Source organism: Cinclus cinclus, chromosome 1 (genome assembly GCF_963662255.1).
Source record: "Cinclus cinclus chromosome 1, bCinCin1.1, whole genome shotgun sequence".
Taxonomy (NCBI): domain Eukaryota; kingdom Metazoa; phylum Chordata; class Aves; order Passeriformes; family Cinclidae; genus Cinclus; species Cinclus cinclus.
Window position 1 is genome coordinate 127,889,404 of NC_085046.1, and position 20,818 is coordinate 127,910,221.

At 36.5% G+C, this 20,818-nt stretch overlaps 1 protein-coding gene across 1 annotated transcript in view; it reads right to left on the reverse strand.

Annotated features, from left to right (window-relative positions):
• Nucleotides 1–1,905: 1,905 nt before the first annotated feature.
• TRIQK (triple QxxK/R motif containing) overlaps nt 1,906–20,818 on the reverse strand; it is a 38,602-nt gene continuing 19,689 nt past the window's right edge. Inside the window, exons 3-4 of the mRNA XM_062502927.1 lie at nt 11,982–12,067; nt 1,906–2,019 (exon numbers count right to left, since the gene is read on the reverse strand). Of these exons, the coding sequence (XP_062358911.1) occupies nt 1,906–2,019; nt 11,982–12,067 (200 nt within the window). The remainder of the gene's footprint in view (nt 2,020–11,981; nt 12,068–20,818) is intronic.

Here is a 20,818-nt window from a genome sequence, read left to right on the forward strand (position 1 = left end):
CCATGTGTCAGAAAATGCTTCACCATAAATTCAACATATTGTGAGGTATTTGGTCATGTGTATGACTAGTAGTGTACTATAGGTAATATGCATGCATAAATGTTACGATTTGTCTGTAACAGTCATAATTAGAATATCTGCATATATAAGTTTGTCTTTCATATATATTTTGGAAGACTGTTGTACTAGAGGAGTTTCTAGAGGAGTTGTTTCGCATGGCATGAAGTGAATGAAGACTATGACACATATGAAGTGGGTCTTTAGAGACTCATAATGTATATGGTCATAGTTACTGTATGTTTTAAAAATTAACTGTATTGATCCAGGTTTCTTAAGTGGTGATAATGGGACTGTGTCAATTTAAAAGAAATATATTTCCCATTATAATATCTGCTGTGATTTGTATCCCTTTGTCTTCAAAATCACTGTAAGAAATCTTAGGCATCTCAGCAACAAGACAGTGAATACCTCAGTTGAAATTAAACCTAACATTCGGCTCTGAAATTTATGCCAAAGGCAAAACCAAGCTAGTTCACTAACTTCAGAATTACAAAAACTTTTCTGAAAGTCAGTCTGCCTAAATTTCCTTGCCACATTCAGCACCAATGGCTCTACATGTTCTTGATATAAAACTAAATCAGAACTCAATCTCAGTCAGAGAAAGACTGACCACATTTTTAAGAGGATCAAAACTGAGTCTTTACATCCACAAGCTCAGTTATATGCCAAACTCAAAGCAGAACAGGATAAAGCCAGAATTTTAAAGCTCCCTGCAGCTGCTCTGACACACCAAATTCTTCAAGTGGCTTTTGGCTACCAAAAAGAACAAAAATGCACCTACAGTGCCTAATTTGAAAGGCACTTGCAAGAACTGAAGGATACAATGGAGCCAAAATTTACCAGTTACGAGTATGCCAGGAAGAAAAAAAGCATTTTCTTATTACTTACAGCCTCTCACATTAGTTTGATGATTAAAATGACTGTATAGCTCCAAAGGAATGTTTTTATACAACATGCCCCTAACAGGTAGAGCAAGTTGATACCAAAACCATGAGGAAGATCATAATTAAAATACAATTTTGACTTCATATTAATAGCAGACCAATACACTAATTAAAACCAACACCAACTAAACTTTCTATTTACAACACTACAGACAGCACAGGAGGCAAAGAACTGTGTTTCAGAAGCATATGTGAATGTTAGAGCTTCTGTCATCCAGGTGCCATTTCTAACAGAACACATGTGTGCTGAACAGTTGGCAAAAGAATGAAAAAGATTACTGCAGATATATGGGCACACAGAATCTGGAATGACAGAAAATTAAGTCCATATAGAAGGTGACAGACTGCTTGTAAGAAGATATTTTCTCCTACAATTTCTTCCATCTTCATGCATGTGCACACGTGCACAGGAAAGATTAAAAGGGAGAGAAAGGATGAGAGGGTTTTGATATATTTGAAACACAAACAAAGAGAAGATGTTTTATTTGGTATTTCTGCTTTCAGAGAGGAACAGGAAACTAATTTGGTTATTAGGAAGCTCTGATTCCTAAATCTGGTCAAGGCAGACACTCCTCTTGTGAAGTCAGCATCAGTACCCATGACAACGGTAGCACCTGTCTTTTGACATTAACGTTCCCTGCCTGAGAAAAAAATAATGTAAACAACAAGCTTCATGTATTGTACTGTTCTTCCTGGCTTTGGTGTTAATCAAATGCACTTGGCCAGGCATAAGTGTTCTTATTCTGAAGACCTGGAATGTGACTGACATATTGCAAAACTTTCTTATGAATTTGGACTGCAAGAAATGGCATAGTTTACTGTCTTACAGTGAAGGGACTCTGTGTTCCTATGTAGTCTTGTTGAAGCTGAAGAAATCTTGATGATAAATTCATTGCATCTGCTAGTTTTCCTCTGGATCCAGATCAAGGTCAACTTCATTGGAAACATTAAGATAAAAAAAAGCATAGAAAGCCAACAAAAATACCAGTATAGCTGCAAGGACAAGGGCAACTTCCTGCAGAAATAAAAGAAAACAAAAACCTGTTAGAAATAATATAATATTTTCAGTTTAATCAGAAGTAAATATTATTTCCCTTCTACAGTACACATCAAAATAACATCAGAAATATATAATTGCATGAGGCAATGATGCTTTAATGATTTCTCTTTTGTAGTTACCATTTCAAATATTGTAGAATCTATTCACTAAATAGAGATTTTGGTGAGTCTCATATACCATCAGAAAGAGGATATTTAGCTTAAAAATTTTTAGCCTTACCTAGAAATAGGAGCTTTATATCTTTTTATTATCCTATTCTATTTTTTTTAAGGAAAATACAGAATTCAGAAACCACAGTTTTGAACACAAATTTAAGTTATGAATTTACACTGTGAATTTTGATGTTTTCTAGCAATATGTTACTGCTTTTTGCCAACAAATTTGTAATTTTTTAATGAAGCAAACACAGTATGGTGGAAGTCAATGAAAATTGCTACCTCTACCTCCCAACCTCCTGGCATGTGGTACAATATGGAACTACAAACTCCTTCAGAATTGGATGAAACTTTTCTTTCTCATGCTCTGCAATAAGGCAAAAAGCACAACAATTTGCACTTGCCTCTCTTCCCACAAAATACTGCAACTTGCTGCATCTTGCTTAATTAACATAAAAGATTTCCAAAGTATACATGATTTATGGCAGCTTTCAGAAGCAGAAAAATGTTTTTATACTACACATTATACTCATTATGTGACTGCCTATCATATTAAGGCTGGACTCTGTAAAAATATAATTATAGTACAATAATCCTCTTTATTTTTCTTTTATTTCCTATATTTCTTTCATTTTTATTTCTTTCAAAGAAACAGTATTTCACATTTTTAAGTTTTTATTTTTCTGTAAGGCACAGCACACTTCCTATAGTGTTGACTCTCATTTTGCTAGACAATGAAAGGGAAAGATAAATTTGTGAAAAATTCTTATGTCCATTCAGCTCACAGAAAGTATGACTCTATAGTCAACAGCATCTACTGCTTGACTCCTGATGATCATGATGAATTTTTAAAATTGTGCACTCAAGATGCTCCAAAGGTTAGTTTGCACCTCTAAATGCCACTCTCCCACTAAGGAAAGAAGCAAAACTTCCCCTCCATTTCTCTGCTTCGTGTTAACCTATAAAACAAATACATCAGAACAATCCCAATGTGCATTTTAAATGAGAGAGGAAAAATAGTTCAGTGATTTTATAACAACTGATCTGAATTGGTACAGAAGATGTCACATGAAACCTACTCTGTCAGTGGGACTGGAAGGAGATGCCTACACTGAACCAAGACAACAAGACACCATTTACTGTCCAAGGAGAGAATCTGTCTGCCTTTGGTGTAAGATTCATTGTGTCCTCTAAGAAACCCAGGTGAATTCTTCCAAAAAATGACCATTTCTCCCCTTAGAGTAGAAGGGAGTGCAGATGGTACCTCTTGTGCGCACTGTGGGATTAATCCTACCCAGCATCTCTAGGTTGGTGTTGGCTTTGTGACCAGCATTGTCTCCACTGACATGAAGGAGTTAAAACTGTGCATTTCATTTTTTAAAGTCTAGCCCATAATCTGGCATTCTTCTATAGAACAGAATTTAATTTGCATTTACATGAATGCATTATATAGTTTATCAGAATGTTGGATCAATAATTCAACATATGCCATCTAATAAATTTTGAAATACTACTGCCTAGTTGGCGTATGTTCTATAGGAGTATATTCTTTATTCTATAGAAACCTTTGCTTTATATTTTATATGGATGATTGAGATATACTTTCAATTTGTTTCACCACATTAAAATTGCTCCTGCAAATTTTCTGAGGCTGGCGGCTACAGATTTCAACTACATTTTCCTCTTACAATTGTACCATCCTCTGAACTTCAGCCTCCCGATTTCATTATTTGATTTTTTAAAAAAGTATATCTAATTCACTCATACATTAAAGGAAAGTGATTTTTGCTTTGTTGCAGTTGCAACACGTCAGTATCTCACAAAAGGGCATGGCAGCATCAGACAGGTTTCATTTATTTCCTTGTATCCACAGCTGTGCTCCCAGACCCATCTGGCCACACAGCTACTAATCTTAAGAGGATGTAATAAACAAGTGACATACAACTGCAGGCTCCATCTGCTCAGGAGAGTGGACAACAAAACCATACAATGCATGCACCGTTCACACTTGACACAGAGAGCAAATTCATTCCAGTATTAAAAAGTTTTTCCCTTGTTTGGATGCCACACTTCCAATGCTCTCTGCTTTACAATAGGTTTACCTTTCCCCTCCCTTCTCCCCACTCTCCCTCACGAAATGCTGTAGGCAGCAGCAGCAAACTTTTCAGAAACCTCTGCATTAAAGATTTGTCTCAAAGGAAGTGGAATTGGGAAAACCTTGAGTTTTATTCTCAGGCTGCCCAGTAACTACTTCACAGTAGTAGTTCTTTAACTCCTCTGCCTAAATTTCACAATGAGTAACACTGTGATAACAATACTATTTTCCTTGCACAGCCATTAGGATTTGGGTGGGTGGATCAGTATTTATTATGCCTGGGAATGAAAAGTCGTTCTAAAACTCCAGGTTTGAGAATTATGCAAGAAACTTAGATTTGAGTTACTGAAAAAGGCAGAGTAACAAAAATCTAAAATAAATGGCCTTACAAAGGACATCTGGCTCTCAGCAAGGGATATGCATTCTCTTAAGAACTGCATCCAGTTTATGAACTTTTATAAACATAAACTTTGCAAATGAGATGCTAGACCACTGTACTGTATTTGTAACAACAGATATATATTGTCATTTTAATTTGTTTTGTACTTTTCAGGCTTTGCTGTTTGTATTTTAAGTCATGCATAGAAATGAAATGTTAAAATACTCCCTGCTTGGCATATATAGCTCCTTTTCTCTTGCACTTTATGGATCATCCCCATCATCCTCTGCAAAACCCATTTACTCAAAGGATTTCACCATGAATAATTAAAGAACAGAGGAAAAAGTCCTATAGAAATAAACTTAAAATGATCAGAGGGTTTTTTCTCCTTTTTTTTTTTTATGTCATGGTACGGAACACAAGTAGTCAACATACCTACTCTCAAATCCCAAAGTACAGTCATAAGGAAACCTTTAAAAAGGAACAGAATTTTCTATTTTATCCTCTTACATGCAGAATAACACATAGAACCCTACTGATTTCAGTTTGGTTAAGTTTTCCATAAACTTTTCATAAAGGAAATGCATACCATTACAGCATAATGTAGATTGAATTCTCCTATCATTTTTTGTCAGTTTTATGACTCTCATGCCAAAATACTTGGATTATGTCCTCAAATTCACCCTGATCGAGCAAGTGGCAGAGCTGGGATCTAAACAAGATTAATCAGGAGAGATGATGAGGAAAAATGGTAGTTATGGCAAAATAAATCTGGACACTGTATGGCAGCATCATATCCTACACATTGAGAGAAATATCATACTTCCAGGAAATGTCATGTGGGGTTTTACATGTTTTTTAACTGTCCTTCAAAGAGAAGCACACCTTTTTAACCTGAAACCTGCTTAAAGCTAAGTGAAAGAGTACCACAAATTGCTCTCTTTGAAATGCTAAACTCTCCCTAGCTCTTTCTGAAAATAGTCAAAAAGAAAATCATGCTGACCAAGGATACCTGTAGAAGTAAATACATAGGAACTGACAATCTTTTTATCTCATATGGTTCTTAACTGAAGACTTTAGGTGGATATTCACTGTGACCATGTTTTAGAGTTTCAACAAAATCATATTTATAAATGAATGTTTACTTCCTTAATGCAGGACATTCTACAGATAACAGAATCTGTTATCTACAGCTAACAAAAGTTAATTTATGAACTTTATCCACACTCTTTAGGTTCTAATTTTTTACTGTGAAAATTTCAGATGGAAGAAAGATCACTGTTGTCTCAAATAATGAGAACAAGGTGCTATTAAAGAGTCATCGAAAACACCTGGCTATATGCCTACAAAGCAACAGGATTCATTTTAAAACAGCTAAATGCAAAATAACATATGCAGGTATCGAAGATGCAGACAGTACTTATAAAGTGGAGTACTCTGCCTTGAAAAACTGTGACTCTGAGAAGGTCTTTGGATTTCATGGGTAACTACCCCCTCAGTGTGATTTCTGGATGTACAAAGGTGGAGGGACTTCCAGCAGGGAGATGACCGGTATTTATTTTATCACAGAGAAGAATGAGAGGTAGTTTGGTTACAGCATATAATTATATACACCTGCATTTAAGTAAAGCATTTCACAGTGTGGGGTCCTTTTATCCTGTTTACAACAAACTTTCAAGGCCCAGCTGCAGTTAGATAAATTCAGCCTTGAACAAAGATGCCATTTTCTAGGAGCAAGAATGATTGAACATTCTTCAGGAAAACATGGACTTCCATACCTGTGAGTCTTTTATCAACTGATCTCTCTCAAAAATGTACATTTTTATTTAGCAATTGGAAAGAACACTTCAACTTGGATTTGTGTGAAAAGAAGGACCTGGCTGCCAGGAGTCAGCAAACTCAGCTCTCCTAGCTGCTCCTCTCCTTCAGAGCCCTAGGAAAACTCAGATTACTTCCATGGTCAGTTCTACATTCTCAACCCCTGAAGTATCAGGTTATTAAAAGTATTAGCACCCTATGTTTAACTGCTCAGACTTTTTTATACAGCATCAAAATTTTTCTGATGTTGACGTTTTCCTCCAATTGTACTGACTTAATTTCTAGGATTTGAGGTTTTGCTGTTGTTGATTACTCTTTGAAGTGCTACAGACCGATCCTGAGTAGAGACATAAAAAAGGCTAGAGAAAGATGGACTACTGCTCCAAGATGGTACAGAAAATCCTCCTGAGATTTTGCTTGGTGCATCTTCTTCATGTGTCAAACCACCATTACATTACTTACATGTTCACGTCAGGCAAGGGTCTGATTTCGTTCTTCTCTTTGTATGTGTCATTTCCCCTTCCTTTCATTTCAAGGCCAGGGATCAAAGCCTGACTACAGGGATAACTGGGAATATCACACTTTATTTTCTGGTGACACATTAAGCTGCTCTGCATTTTGTGAGACACGTAAGTTTGAAGACCCAGTATTTTGGCCATTACAAAGTGCTTAGACTTTGCAGAAAGTATTTGGATGAAATTTTATGATCTGTAACATATAGAAGTGCAGATCAAATGATCTAATAGTCTCTTGTGGCCTTAATGTCTAAAAAGCTATAAAACCGTATCTTGGCAACTGCAGTTCACCAACTTAGCAGATTATGAACTGCATGAAATCAGAGAATATCCTTGGCTAAAATACACTAGGAACATCTTGTTATCTATTCCTATCTAACTTGTTCCAGATGAGATAAAATCTCCATAGTGAGGTATCCAACTACACAACAAATTAAGCAGATACACAAAAGAATGACAGACATTCTATTTAAGTAAGCTCTCACTTTGTTTAGGAAATATTTTTCCTTAGCTGGATCAATGTACTGTGTTGCTGCTAATTCTCTGTGGAGTGATATTCTGCAGTCAATAATGTCTTTGCAAGTACTTTGCAAATACTACTACTAGTTTTATTAAGATTTGTGCCTACCTTTCAAGAATAGAGAAAACCTCATCACTTGTCGCATGGATCACTAACTTGTTCTTGCAGCCTGTGAAAAAAACCTTTCCCCAAGAACTCCCATAACTTTCAGTCTCTGCATACCAAACTCCATCTGTCTGGGGGTCCAAGCTTCCACACCTTCTCAAACCATTTTCTGCTTGTCACTCTCCTGCTGTCATGTTTTCCTCATCCAATGAGAGCAGAGTTATCACCAGTGGTGGAAAGGCCTTCCTCCCCTACTTTGTAAGGATGAACAGCTGGGCTTCCACCAGCACAAACCCCATGTGGGGGGCCAACAAAATGACCCCCAGAAAGTTCAGAGGCTTCCTTTTTGGTACTGCTACAAAGAATTTTGTCTTATCCAAACACCAGGAGACATACAGCACACTGCTTTCTCTTGGAGCTGTTTCTCAAGACAGGGTCCTGCTTTTCCAAGAGACAATGTATTTTGGCACTGTCTACATTAGTGTCACATATACAAAGGGAGCCAGTACAATAGCTCTGCTACAATATTTAATCTTTAAACATGTTTAAAGAGCAAATATGACACACCAAGTACTAGCATGGTCACCCTGCTTGAACTAACTTTGGATAGTTATTAGTGCTCAGCTGCTTCTCTGACATTATCAACACAGATAAAAATCCCTCATTGGGGAAATTAAAAAGTACTAAATGCCAGTGACTGAAAGAAACTTTGTTACTTTAAACCTTGCATTAAAATGACAAGGCAATCAAAGTTTGACAAGACAAGCTAATTAGTATGCCAGTGATGAAATGTGAAGAATCTCCGGGGGATTGGTTCTGAAAAGTTTTATGTCATTTTTAGGGCCTTTTTTTAAGCTAATGTTGTCAGCTCTCATGTGAAATACACAACAGTTGAATTTCATTATCCTTGTAGAAATTAAGAACTAAAATCCCTTCACTATATTCTAGCCCTCTTTTTTCCTGCCCTAAATACTACACTAAGTCTTAGTTTACAGCCCAGCATGTAAGTTCTTCAGGACACTAATGCAAAACAACCCTAGAGTTATCAATAACATAAAATAGCCTATTGTTTTAAGTGGCTGTATGGTGTTTATTGCATTATCTTATTGTGTGTTTGTATTTCACAGAACTGCAAATATATTCCCCTTTCCCAGAGAGTTTATACTTTCATATTTATCCTTCCACTACAATATTTTTATTAGCTTCAACTTAGCTTTTTGTAATAAAAGGTTAATTTATTTTGAAATGCTGCATACTGCATTGTGTAATGAATAGATATTGTTTATAAACAAATAAAATACATTCCAAATACATGTATGTGTCTGATTTCTTCTCAAAGATTTACAAGAACTTTGGACATTTTTACTTGAAGTGCCTACTTATTACATTGCATTGTAGTGATATAACTTTTTTTTTCTCTCAATACAGATTGAAATTAATCAACTGCTACAGCACAGAATTAGGGCCTACATAATAAAAAAAGGACTAAAATCCCAGCCTTTGGAAGGTGAAACATGTTGTTTATCACCATTACTCATCCCAGGGAATAGGAAGAGCTCTTAAGAGAGTGGGGAGTGGAAATGGGTTTCTGCTTGGGTTGGCAGGTGAATTCCCTCCTGACCTACCTCACCTCTCCAGGTGCCCTTAAACAACAGATATGAGGCCCTAGAATATGAGAACCAGGGAGATGAGAACATGGATTAAGATCCATCCACGCTGGAGTGGTTGCCTAGCACAGGGCAACCTACGCCTTGTACCAAAACCTCCTCAATTAAGAAAATAAGAAGGGTAGTAGTCCTTGGTGACTCCCTTTTGAGAAGAATGGAGGGCCCAATATGCCAGCTGGACCCAGCCCATAGGGAGGTGTGTGAGCCTTGGAGAAATCACCAAGAAACTTTCCACCTTGGCATGGTCCACTGACTACTGCCCACTGGTTTTCCAGGTGGACACATACAAAGTCCTAACAAGATTAAGGATGATCAAGCAGGACCTTAGGGACTTGGGACAACTGCTCAAGGGATCTGAAGAATAAACGGTGTTCTCTGCTGTCCTGCCAGTTGCCATCATATCAAACATGAGTTGTCAAGAATTATTTCAAAAACTATCCAGAAAACAACAGAGGAGTATTTAGGATAAGTGTGGAGGATAATTGGAGGATAAAAAAAGATAGCGCTTGGACAGCTGGAGGACCTTAGCATTGGACTGAGCAAAACAAGCCATGTTTGAGGGAGGGTTATGTGGCCTCACAACTAAGCAGCCTCTCCAGGGGTAAGGAAGGAGATTTCCCTGCAGACACTCCAGGAGCATCTACTGTCCATATTAAGTTCTGCTGCTGGAGGGATCGAGCAGGGTGAAGAGCAGTCACTGCAGGGTGGGAAGAAGTGCATCTTTACCTAAAGACATTAAATTCACCTCACTTCTGTGCTGATCACTGCAGGGTCTGTCAGCAGAAGTGCAGAGTTTACTCTACAGAAATTGCCCATATTCTGGCAGAAGTATTGTAACATTTAGTAAGCCTGAGGCTGTTGGCATTAAGCATGCTCAGTGAGAAAGATGCAGTCAAAAGCCATGCCTTCCTTCCCCTACAAGCAAATCCCCAAAAGGAAAATGCCCAACTTACCTTATATTTTGCTTCAGCTCTGTCAGCTTTTTTCAGCAATTTGGAAGCAAAACAAATTACTGTTGATCTATTTGGGAATGATCCAGGGTGTTTTTTTTAAGGTCCAGAAGCACAGAAATATATTACAGCCAGAAGAAAATATTTGATTTTTTTTTTAAGGCAGAAGCAGAATTGTAAACCTGAGACATCACACAGTGCAACTAGCAGAGCCCCAAAACCACACCCAGTCAGAGCCTGGAGAGCACATGTGCAACTTGATGGCAAAAGTCCTTTATTCACTAATACTCAAATCTTCATTACATGTATGATTACACATATGCTTTCCCATTCACCCTCATTTTTAGGAAAGAATTACTTAAGAAAATAAGAAAATGAAACACGTTTTGAAGGACCAAATCTCATACTCTTCTCACTTGTGAAAGACATGCAAAATATGTGTACATTTTAAAAGAATTAGTCTGTACACTAAGTCTCCAAGTAGAACATCACTTTTAAAGGGTCATGTCATTGAAAGAAAAATGAAAAGAAAAAGGAAAACTTAATAAGAAATGAAGGAAAAGGAACTCAAAAGGTTAATAATCTATCCTTTAAACAAAAAAGGCAATCTACTTTTTCTCATTAAAACCTGACACACAGCACTAACTGAGGAGATTATGTTGTGAAAACATACTGCATCGCATGGTAATGCTTGATCGAGATCAGCAATCAGGAGCAAAAAGAAAGCACTGTTTCGTGATTATAATAGCAAATTCTGGAAGACAACCAAATACATCATCTGGCAGCCTAACAGCTGTTACAGCTTGGTAGTAATACCTTGGCATTTGCTATAAGCTATAACTTGAAAAAATTGATTTCTCATCTGCCAGAAACAAGAAAATGTTCTCCTTTTAATATTTCTGAAGTTTTTTTTACTAGAATACCCAGATAATGGATCCACATTTTTATTTTCCTCAGGCTTTACTCTGGCTGTTAAGCTAATAATGTACCACTTAGATTAAAAAAATAAGTTTGAGGAAAAAATACTGGAGGCAACATAAATAATGTGTGTTCAGATAGATCCTGTTTTGACAGCACACTGTAGTAGGTGACAGAAAATATTTCTAATTGTCCTCCTTGCTCATATTCACAGCTATGATCAAAAGTAATTGTTATACTTCATACTTGCCTGAAACAGGAATGTTTTCAAAATAAAGTTTAGTACCTTTCCACATGTTTTGCTGTTAGTTAAACCTTTTTTTCCCAAGTCAAAGGCAATACAGAAGGACACCGACTGAGACAATAATGCTGAGAATTAACAATACCTAACAAATCCAGTCTTTAAATTACTACTAGTATAGGACGAGAAGAGGAACATGGGAAATATTTCTTGTAATTTGTCTAACTATATGAAATAGTTAAAGACTTTGTTCTGTGTGTAGACAGGCTCCCTAAAACCATCAATTTTCTAAGCACACAGTACTTTAAATCTTAAAGTAAGCATGCATAATAACAAGGACACAGACTACATAAAATCTTTCAGCACTTCAAATATTCAAGCCATTTTAGGGTTAAGTAAAAGCAGTTCATCATCAATATTTTAAATTCTAGCATTCTACTTAGATTTTGAAGTGTCATAAACAATTTCTCTCAGAAATCAATATTCACACAGTACATCTATGGGGAAAAGAAACAAACACAAAGGTGGTTTGAGCTATCAAAGAGGTTCTCTACCTTTACACCTAGTGCAGTTTTCTTGGCCTCTGCTTTTAATCTTGTAGCTCTTAACATAGGCCTGGTTTTCTTATAATCTTGTTTCCCTAGAGTAAAAAAGCATATTCAATGAAAATGATGCAAAAATAATATAAAGAACATGAGCATTTATTTCAAAGTCAGATTTAACATATTAAAAACATCCCACAGTCCAGCATTTTAAACAACAGCTACTCCGTAACACAGGGATTCAACTTGTGGAACAATCATGCTTAATGCAGACAGTGACAGAAACAAGACCCGACAAATCAACGTAGAACCTGTTACTGCAGAGTGACAACGAAATATATGTGTGGGTAGGTATCCACTAGTACAATGTTTAATAAATTGAATCAGAGGAATCAGCCAGCAAATAAGTAAATCAAAGGTAGATTATGTTTTTCCCTCTCCTTGAAATCAAAACAAAAGTTTTCATTAGAATTTTTCTTCATTAGTCATCGCTAATGCACATATAAATGTTCAAGACATTCTGATGAATGTAAAGGTACATAATTCTGAACTGGAGCATTATTTTCAGGTATTAGAACTCAGAGATATGGAGATCAGTCTAAGTAAACACTAATAAAACCATTGTTTGACACCATCAACTTGTAGAAACATGTTGCACAAAATTTTCTAGATTAACTTTCTACAGGTTACAGGGACTATCTCTTATAGACACAGAGTGATGCCCAGGGCTTGATTATTATGAATCCATATGAACTGAGTTCAGAGGGGAACATGTAAGCATTCAGAAATTGTAGAAATGGTATAAATCATTTATCTCAACTTAATAACAAAGCATAAAACACTTGATATCTTTCAGGGATAGTTGTGCTGTCTGAAAGGCCTGTCAGGGTTGCATTATGAACTATCAAGCATGGTTTCTTTAAGTTAACAGAAGTCAAGGTACAGACACAGTCACAAAAGGAGAAGGAGAAGGAGAAGAATCTATGAAGATACTGATCAGAGGGATAGAGCCTCAGTACAATTGGTTTAGTTTTTTTAAAAGTCCTTGTCATCTTTTCCCCTCCTAATGCATACATACCTTTTTTGTTCTTTATGCCTAATTCCAAAGCTAAACTATAATGCTTAAAGCAGAGCGTCTGGCGTTTTTCAAATCACTAAGTTTACTTATTTGTACCTTAGCTTTCATTACTGCTACAGTCAAATAGTCTAACCTCTCCTCTTAAACTCTGTCCAGTGGTTTTGTATACAAAAATCCCATTTGTCCAAGCAGATGTGATTTTACATTCATAATCAATAATGCAAACTTCTCATTTTATGGCTACCTTGAAAACAGGGATATTGTAGTGTAGTGATGAAATTCTGAAATGTGAATGTCTTCTTCCAGTGATACACTGGATTCATGGAAACACACTTCTGACTTTGTCTACTCCTTGTATCACCCTGCTCATACTCAATATAGAGATTATCTGTGTATAGAAATCATTCAACATACTGTGAATGCTGAACTTGCATTACAAATTTGCTTTTGTTATATAAGCTCTCCTCAGTCCTATGGATTATATATTGTGAAAGTCTCCATACTATTCTTTGGTCAGATATTATTCACAGAAGACTTGAAATAACTTAAAATACTCAATACCAAATGGAAGAATAACTGAAACCATACGTATTAGGAATAAAAAAAAAAGGCAGCATATATGCAAGAAAACTTAGAGTGAAGAAAGGATGACAGAAAGATGATTTATGTCAGATAATCCAATATATTAATCCAGTCAATACATCTTATTAGCAGGACAGGACCACTGCAGCATTATTTTTCAGAAGTCAGTAATATATGATAATAAGATGCATCAGGAGTACAGTAATTTTTTAGAACAGCTGGGGAAAAACTTCCAGAAACCACAAAAATGGCTAAGTCATGAGATGAATCCAGCCAGAGAGAGAATGTGTTTCTTCTCCCTGAAGCCTCACACTCATACCTTCACCATTAAATAGTTAAAAGATCTTTCAAAATTTCCATTACAAATGTCAGAAGTTTATTACTCATAAAAATACACTGCAGGCTGAAATTTGGCATAGACACACCCCAGCCTTGAATTGTTTTTGTTTGTTTGTTAGGAGCTAACTTTCATAAGTGATGCAGCTGTTCTTACTTGTGAACAAACTATAGAAATGTATCAATCTGAATTGTTTTAAGCATGAAAAATATCTTTGTTTAGCACTATATAACTGACAAGCACTAAGTTCAATCTCAGTTCTCATAATTCAGGTTTTCTACACTTCCATGAGGGGTAAATGAAACAAGACAGTCAGAAATTTCCCTTCCAGTGATGCAAAAGCATTAGATAATGAAAACTAGAAATCTTGGTAAGGTCCATTAGGAATGGGGCACAAGTCAGCTAGTAAACCCCACCTCCCTTTCCTCCCATTGCCCACTCTCCCTTCTCTTCTCCACAGCTCAAGTGTGAAGGTGACAGGAGCAGGGGCAAATATTGCATAGAACACCCAGTCTGTGGAATACCTGTATGGGCAGATCCATGTTTATTCATCCAAATGAGAAAGTTTATTGGTGCTCTTTGCCTTGGTTTCTGGCACCCTGCTACTCTTTATTCCAGTATCATGGGTACAGACTGGATTCTACATATCTAGAGAATACTTCCAGATTTATATTAAGTCTGATATGAACAACTAACCCTCCTATAACAAACAGGCTATTTCAGTGATGACTCTAGAACTGGTAGTTTTCCAAATCCATGCACCTGCCATTAATTTACCACTCTCCTTGCTAAATGTAAAAGCCAAAAGGAAAAAAGTACGGTAGGGGAAACAGTCTGAGTCCACCAAGTGCAAAAGTTTAAAAAGGGCATCTGTGGACTTCTTTGTAATGAAAACCAGACTCAGCAAACATACTAAAAGACTCTTAAAACATGTGAACTTTCTGAGGCCTTGGGAAAGACATCTGCACTACAGGACTATAAAGAACAATGAAAAGCAAAGCTCTTGCCATGTGAATACTGATCATTACCACCTGGAAAACAAGCAGGAAAAAGTAATACAGGCTCCCTACAGTCTCCCTTCTTTTGGGCTTGCAAATTCAACCAGTTGGGATAAGTATATTCACACTTTCAATGTCTTCTAGTTTTATCTCACTTATCCTGCAAGCTGTCTTGTACATTTATCTGTCAGAGTCATCAGTTTAAGCTATTTCTTCTTCTCAGGAAGTCATCATCAAAGCCAGTTGAGACAGACTCATCAGACAAAGCCTCATTTGTCTGCTTTATCCAATGCCTATCTGAGACACCAAGTCTTCCTGATGGAATATACGAAGGCAAGAAGAAGCCAAAAAGATACAACTGGAAGTTTTTCAGACCAAATCTTACTTTTCTTATTACTTAAACAAAATCCTTGCCTCTTTGACTAGTCATTATTGTTACCAGTTTGTCTTTTCTTCTCTCAAACCCTAAACTCTAGCATCAGTTACCCTTAACTTTTAACTTTTTTTATAACTACCCTTAATTATTTACTTATTTTTAAACAAATGCACCACTTCTTTCCTTGTTCTTGTCCATCACTTCCTTTTTTAAGGCCAAAGAAGTACTCCATGATAAGGCAACTATTTTTGCTCACTACAGCTCTCTGCTTGTCCTGCTTCCTGACAGCTTGTCCTGCCTCCAAAGATATCCACCTTCCCATTCAGTGCTGGAAGCAGCCTTTGTCTTTCAGAAACCCCACAGAGCTCGCCTTGCACCTTGTCCCTTCCTTCCATCCTTCTTTTCCACTTCTTTGGTGGCAAAGTGACCTCAGCAGCACCTGAACTGAGCTGTGCCATTTTTACAGATCCTGTTTGGAAAACCTTCCTCAGGTTGAAATGAAGTATTTTACAAACTGCAACAACACAAACTGCATTTTACAAACTGTACGATGAGAAAATGGTGAAGATAAGGGAGCTTTTTAGCTACTCAAACAACTATATTGTGAAAAAATTACAAAGGGTGCCTTCTTCAGAGTGGATATTAGGGATTCATACAATATGCAAAAGGAGTTTGTTTCTCTTCATGTAACTAGGAATAAAAATCGATGGATTTTGCAAGATTATTTTGAAATTAACTCTGTTTACATGGGAATTTGAGATCCCATATATCTTCTATTCAATAATTTTAATAACATATTAGAGATGACCTAATCTCGTATATTCCGTATTCTTTTTAATTAAACCTCCAATGACATGATAATAAATGCAAAAAACCTAAATAATATGTGTAAGCTAGACAAGTTCATTTAAGCTCTGGGTTAATTTTTTTAGTCTACAGAAATACTGTGACACTGCCCGGTAGTTTTGCACAACACTGTACTTCTGCATACATACCAAGCTCCTTTATACATGAGAATGCAGCACGCTGAGCACTCTGTTTCAGAAAACTGACTACATTTAGGATTGTGTTTAAAGATGCTGCTGTTTAAGACATGATCTGAAAAAAAATCTACAGAATAACTTCATGAGGGGAAAAAAATAAATTATTTCCAACCCTTCTAGATATTTACTCTTTCATTCTAACAATAGCTCATTGCTGGAATTGAATAACAGACTAAAGACTGCCTCGCTGCTTTTCAATTCATCAAGCTTAAGCAGAAACAGGACTGCATCTTTGGCCTTTGTTGATGCTGCTGTCCAAGCTTATTATCATATGAATATCTAGCTATTGTTTTATAAATGTTCACATTTCAGGAGCTCCATGCTTTCTTTTCTCTCAGCAGACTTTACAATATCCACCTTCATTATCATCATGTGGCAGCATTGCTCTTCGCCTGCATTTGCTACTTTAAAAATTAATGCACTGCTATTTTCTGAATACTGTACTGCGTAAGCTGCTTATGAGTACATTATGCTATCGAGCAAGCACATGCAGAAAAGCTTCCTAAACTGTTATTCTTTCAATGAAAATACAGCTGGTTCTGCTTCAAAGGCACTTCTTTTCACCTGCAAATGGACTTGCTTCTACACTTATTCCTCAATTCATTGTCTTTTATTTGTGTCTGCAAATCTTTAATTGCCTTTAATTAGAAAGAAGTAAATTCAGTGCTTTAATCTTGCAAATACATTCAATCATAATTCTGTCTGGGATGAATACCAAGTTCTATTCACTGACTGATCTTTATAACAAAGGTATATAAATTTATTGCCCATTTATATAGACCACACCAATTAAGCCACAATGGAAAACCAAACAGATAAGAGTCAAAATATTTGAAATGAGAAATGTGCAATCTAAATTTAATTACTCAGACAAATAATTTGAAGATGAGTTATTTACAGCATGCCAAAAAACCCTGACAGATAGTTAAATTTTTTAATCAACACTACAGATTTAAAATTCCTTTCAACACTTTCACTATAATTCATAACAACCAACAAACTGCTGTCCTGAATCTTTCTGTGCTGGTATTATAGTCATGCTCAAAACATTAGTAAGATGTTTTCCATACATTAGCAATCCATTTCATATGTTAAAGTACTGCTTAAGGATCAATAAAACTACAACTAGAAGGTAAATTTCAGTCACTAGTAGTACTTTAAATAAAGTACCTTACTGTAACTGATACTGAAAACAGTACTAAAATATATGCCTATCTAATTAGAAACTAGAGACAGATTGTGGCAAGACTTATTCATAAACTGCAAGTGTGAAATCACACACCTAGTTAAGTTGAAATCAATTGGTTTATTATGATTATTGATATGAATTACTGAAGGTTCCAGGAACCCTCCACAAAACCCCACAGAATAAACAGAACAATAAAATGGATTTCCACTCTATTCAAGGTTTCCACAATCTGACTTAGAGCATCCCATCCTTTTCCCTGCAGTAACAGGGGTAAGGGAGAATTAGATCTCATTAGTGAGGCCCAAGAAGGAGGAAGGTTCAGTCATGCCATCCTCCACTACCTCCTTATATGCAAGACACAAAAGGTCACACCCATTACACCTGGTTTCAGTTTTAGGTGATTGCTAGTTTAGGTCTGTCTTTACTTCCCATAGAGAGACTTCTCCAAAGAGTGAATGACAGCAGCTTAGCACAGCCTAAAGAGCTCCCTGGTGCCGCCAGTTTTACTGTCAAGAACAGTTAGAGATGTTCACAACCCAAGGCAGGTGGAGTGGCTTCAATTCTAAGGCTAAGCAGAATAAATATGAACCAAGGAAACAGCTCTAAGGGATAAACAGAGAAGAAGAACCAGTTCCAACATGACTTCATCTTGATTTAAGACATTTACAGAAATGGCCAAATTACCTTTAAAGTAATTATCTTGGGTATTACTAGTCCTACATAGAGAAAAATCACAGAGCCATGAAGGAATTGTAAATTGATTGAAAACCACAGCCTGAATTCCATCCCTGATCAGCTATGACGTGGTGGTTTCCAAGCCAGTTAGTTATGCCTGTGCTATAGAGCCACCGTGCTCTGTACCATAATTAGCAAAATGCTTCTTCAGAACTGCTCCCGTGTACCAGCTACAGTCCTGCTTTAAGCTACACTCTCAGGGGATAGGTTTAGGTTAGAAGACATTCTTGGGGGTCATATGATCCATCCCACTGCTCAGAACAGAGACAATTTTTAAACTGCATTCACCCTGAAATTCAGCTCCAAGTCTAGCTGAGCTTATCCAAATGAGTTTTTAGTATTTCCAAAGGTAGAGATTCCACAACCTCCCTAAGAAACTCTTCCCAACATTTGGCCATCCCTCTAGTAAAAGTATTATTCACCTACCTACCGAGAATATTAATGTTCTAACTTGCCTTTTGTCTTACCACTGTGCAACTTTGAGAAAAGTTCAGCTTCACCCTGCCCATAGCCTCCTATTAAGTATTTGTAGACAGCAGTAACATCTCAGCTGAGCTTGCTCATAGCTGAAAAGGCAGCTCTCAGCCTCTTCTTGCACATCCTGTGCTCCAGATGGACATCCTGACCCTTCACTGGACTCACTCTAGTATGTCCATGTCCTCATTGTTTTCTTCTGTATGTGCATGGCACTTGCCTTTTACAACTATTAGGGAACCAATCCTGTGGAACCAGCTAAACGGCTGAGAGCTGAGAGAGAATTTAGTCATAAAATCACATTGCCTGAAGTACCTTGATGTCACCATTGCAATGGAACTAAAGTGCACCAAAGGAATTCAGTAGGGTCTGTAAACAGCAAGTCAATGGACTAAAAGGTTCAAATAAGTTTGCGCCACCACCAATTCCCTAACTTTAGAGTAGCTTGTTTTTTAAGTAGGAGGAAAGACAAGCATTTACTTTCTTACCTGCCTTGGATGTAAGAAAAACTGAGTATGAGCTCAAAACTGAGCTCTGTCATCTCATACATAGTAGTACAACTTTTAAGTGCCTTTCCAAATGCCAACAAGTTAGGTGTCTGACATGGGGAAAGAAGTGTTTTGTGAAGAGCTTTGTAACACCATCGAAAACCATAGAAGTGCCTACACACCTGCCTCCGAAAGTGCACAAACAAGTATTTCATTCTATGATCTTTGAGAGATTTTAAACCAGTCATTGTATATTCACTGAATAACAGAATTTATTTCAATCCAGTGAAACTCTGCTCTCACAGAGCACATCCTTCAACATGCCTGCTTCATTCTAAATAACAATTTATTCAGAATGTTGAGGAACCTCAGAAAAACAAAATTCCATGGGAATTTCAGGCCTAACTTCAGTAAAAATCAGTTGTCAAACCACATACCAGTAACACTTCTATAGTCTATGTCTGAGAACTGGCAACACAGCCCTAGCTCACATCCATGGAAACAAGATCAAGCTCTCAAGTATTTATTATTGTGTTTTGTATTATTAGTGTCACACAGATAAATTCAATGACCATCCCTTTCCTGAGAAGCAGAAGTGAGATTTTCTTCTTTTTAAATGCTGTGATTCTGAAGGGAGTTTTTGGAGTCTCAGGTTAACAGAAAGAATTTTATATGTCTTATACCTACACAAGAGTGTGTCTGTACTCAGAAAAGGCATGAAAACCCCCCACAGCCTCTCTATTTTATTCAGGTTTAATGGCAGCTCAAATCACTGACCATTTTTCAATCTTGAGAGACGGAACAGCTTGACACTAATAATACATTTGCAAAGGACACATCATCATTTAACACAACATTAAGTGCTCAGGGACAACTTTTTACTGTAGACACAATGTGCTCGGAGCTCAGGGTTGACATTTAATGCTACAAAGATAATCCAACCAGTCATTCATGAGGGGTAAATTAATTTTCAAGCAACTATATTTCAGCTTTAAGCCAACAAGAAGGATGCATTAAAATGAATGACTTCATTTTATGCTGCATGCAAGATTTAAAAACCCCAAAATATAACGCATTCTTAAGTCCACCAAAATATACCCATTCAATTATTGCTATCATTCGCTGATTCCAAATCAGAAGTCTGGTAATATTTGTTAAATATAATATTCTGACTTGAAGCAGAAAAATCCCTCAAATTTTCAGAGTTGTCATAAAAAGCAGCATTCCTTTAAAATAAAGGGTTACATTTAAAATTTGTATTAGACATGCTTTAACTGTAACAAGTAATTAAGAACATATTTAAATTATCACCTTTTCTGATACTTAAGGAATATTTTACAAACCTATATAAGCATTTAAGCAAATAAACTCAGGAAACCAACTATCAATAATATACAGAACCACAAACAAAAAAAATACTTAAAATCAGCTAATTATTTAGGTGATTAGTTTTCAATACCTGTAGAATATACTCAATTAACTGCAGGACTATAATGAAAGATCTGAAAAACAGCATGAAAATATTGATGCTTACTTATACTATTTGATA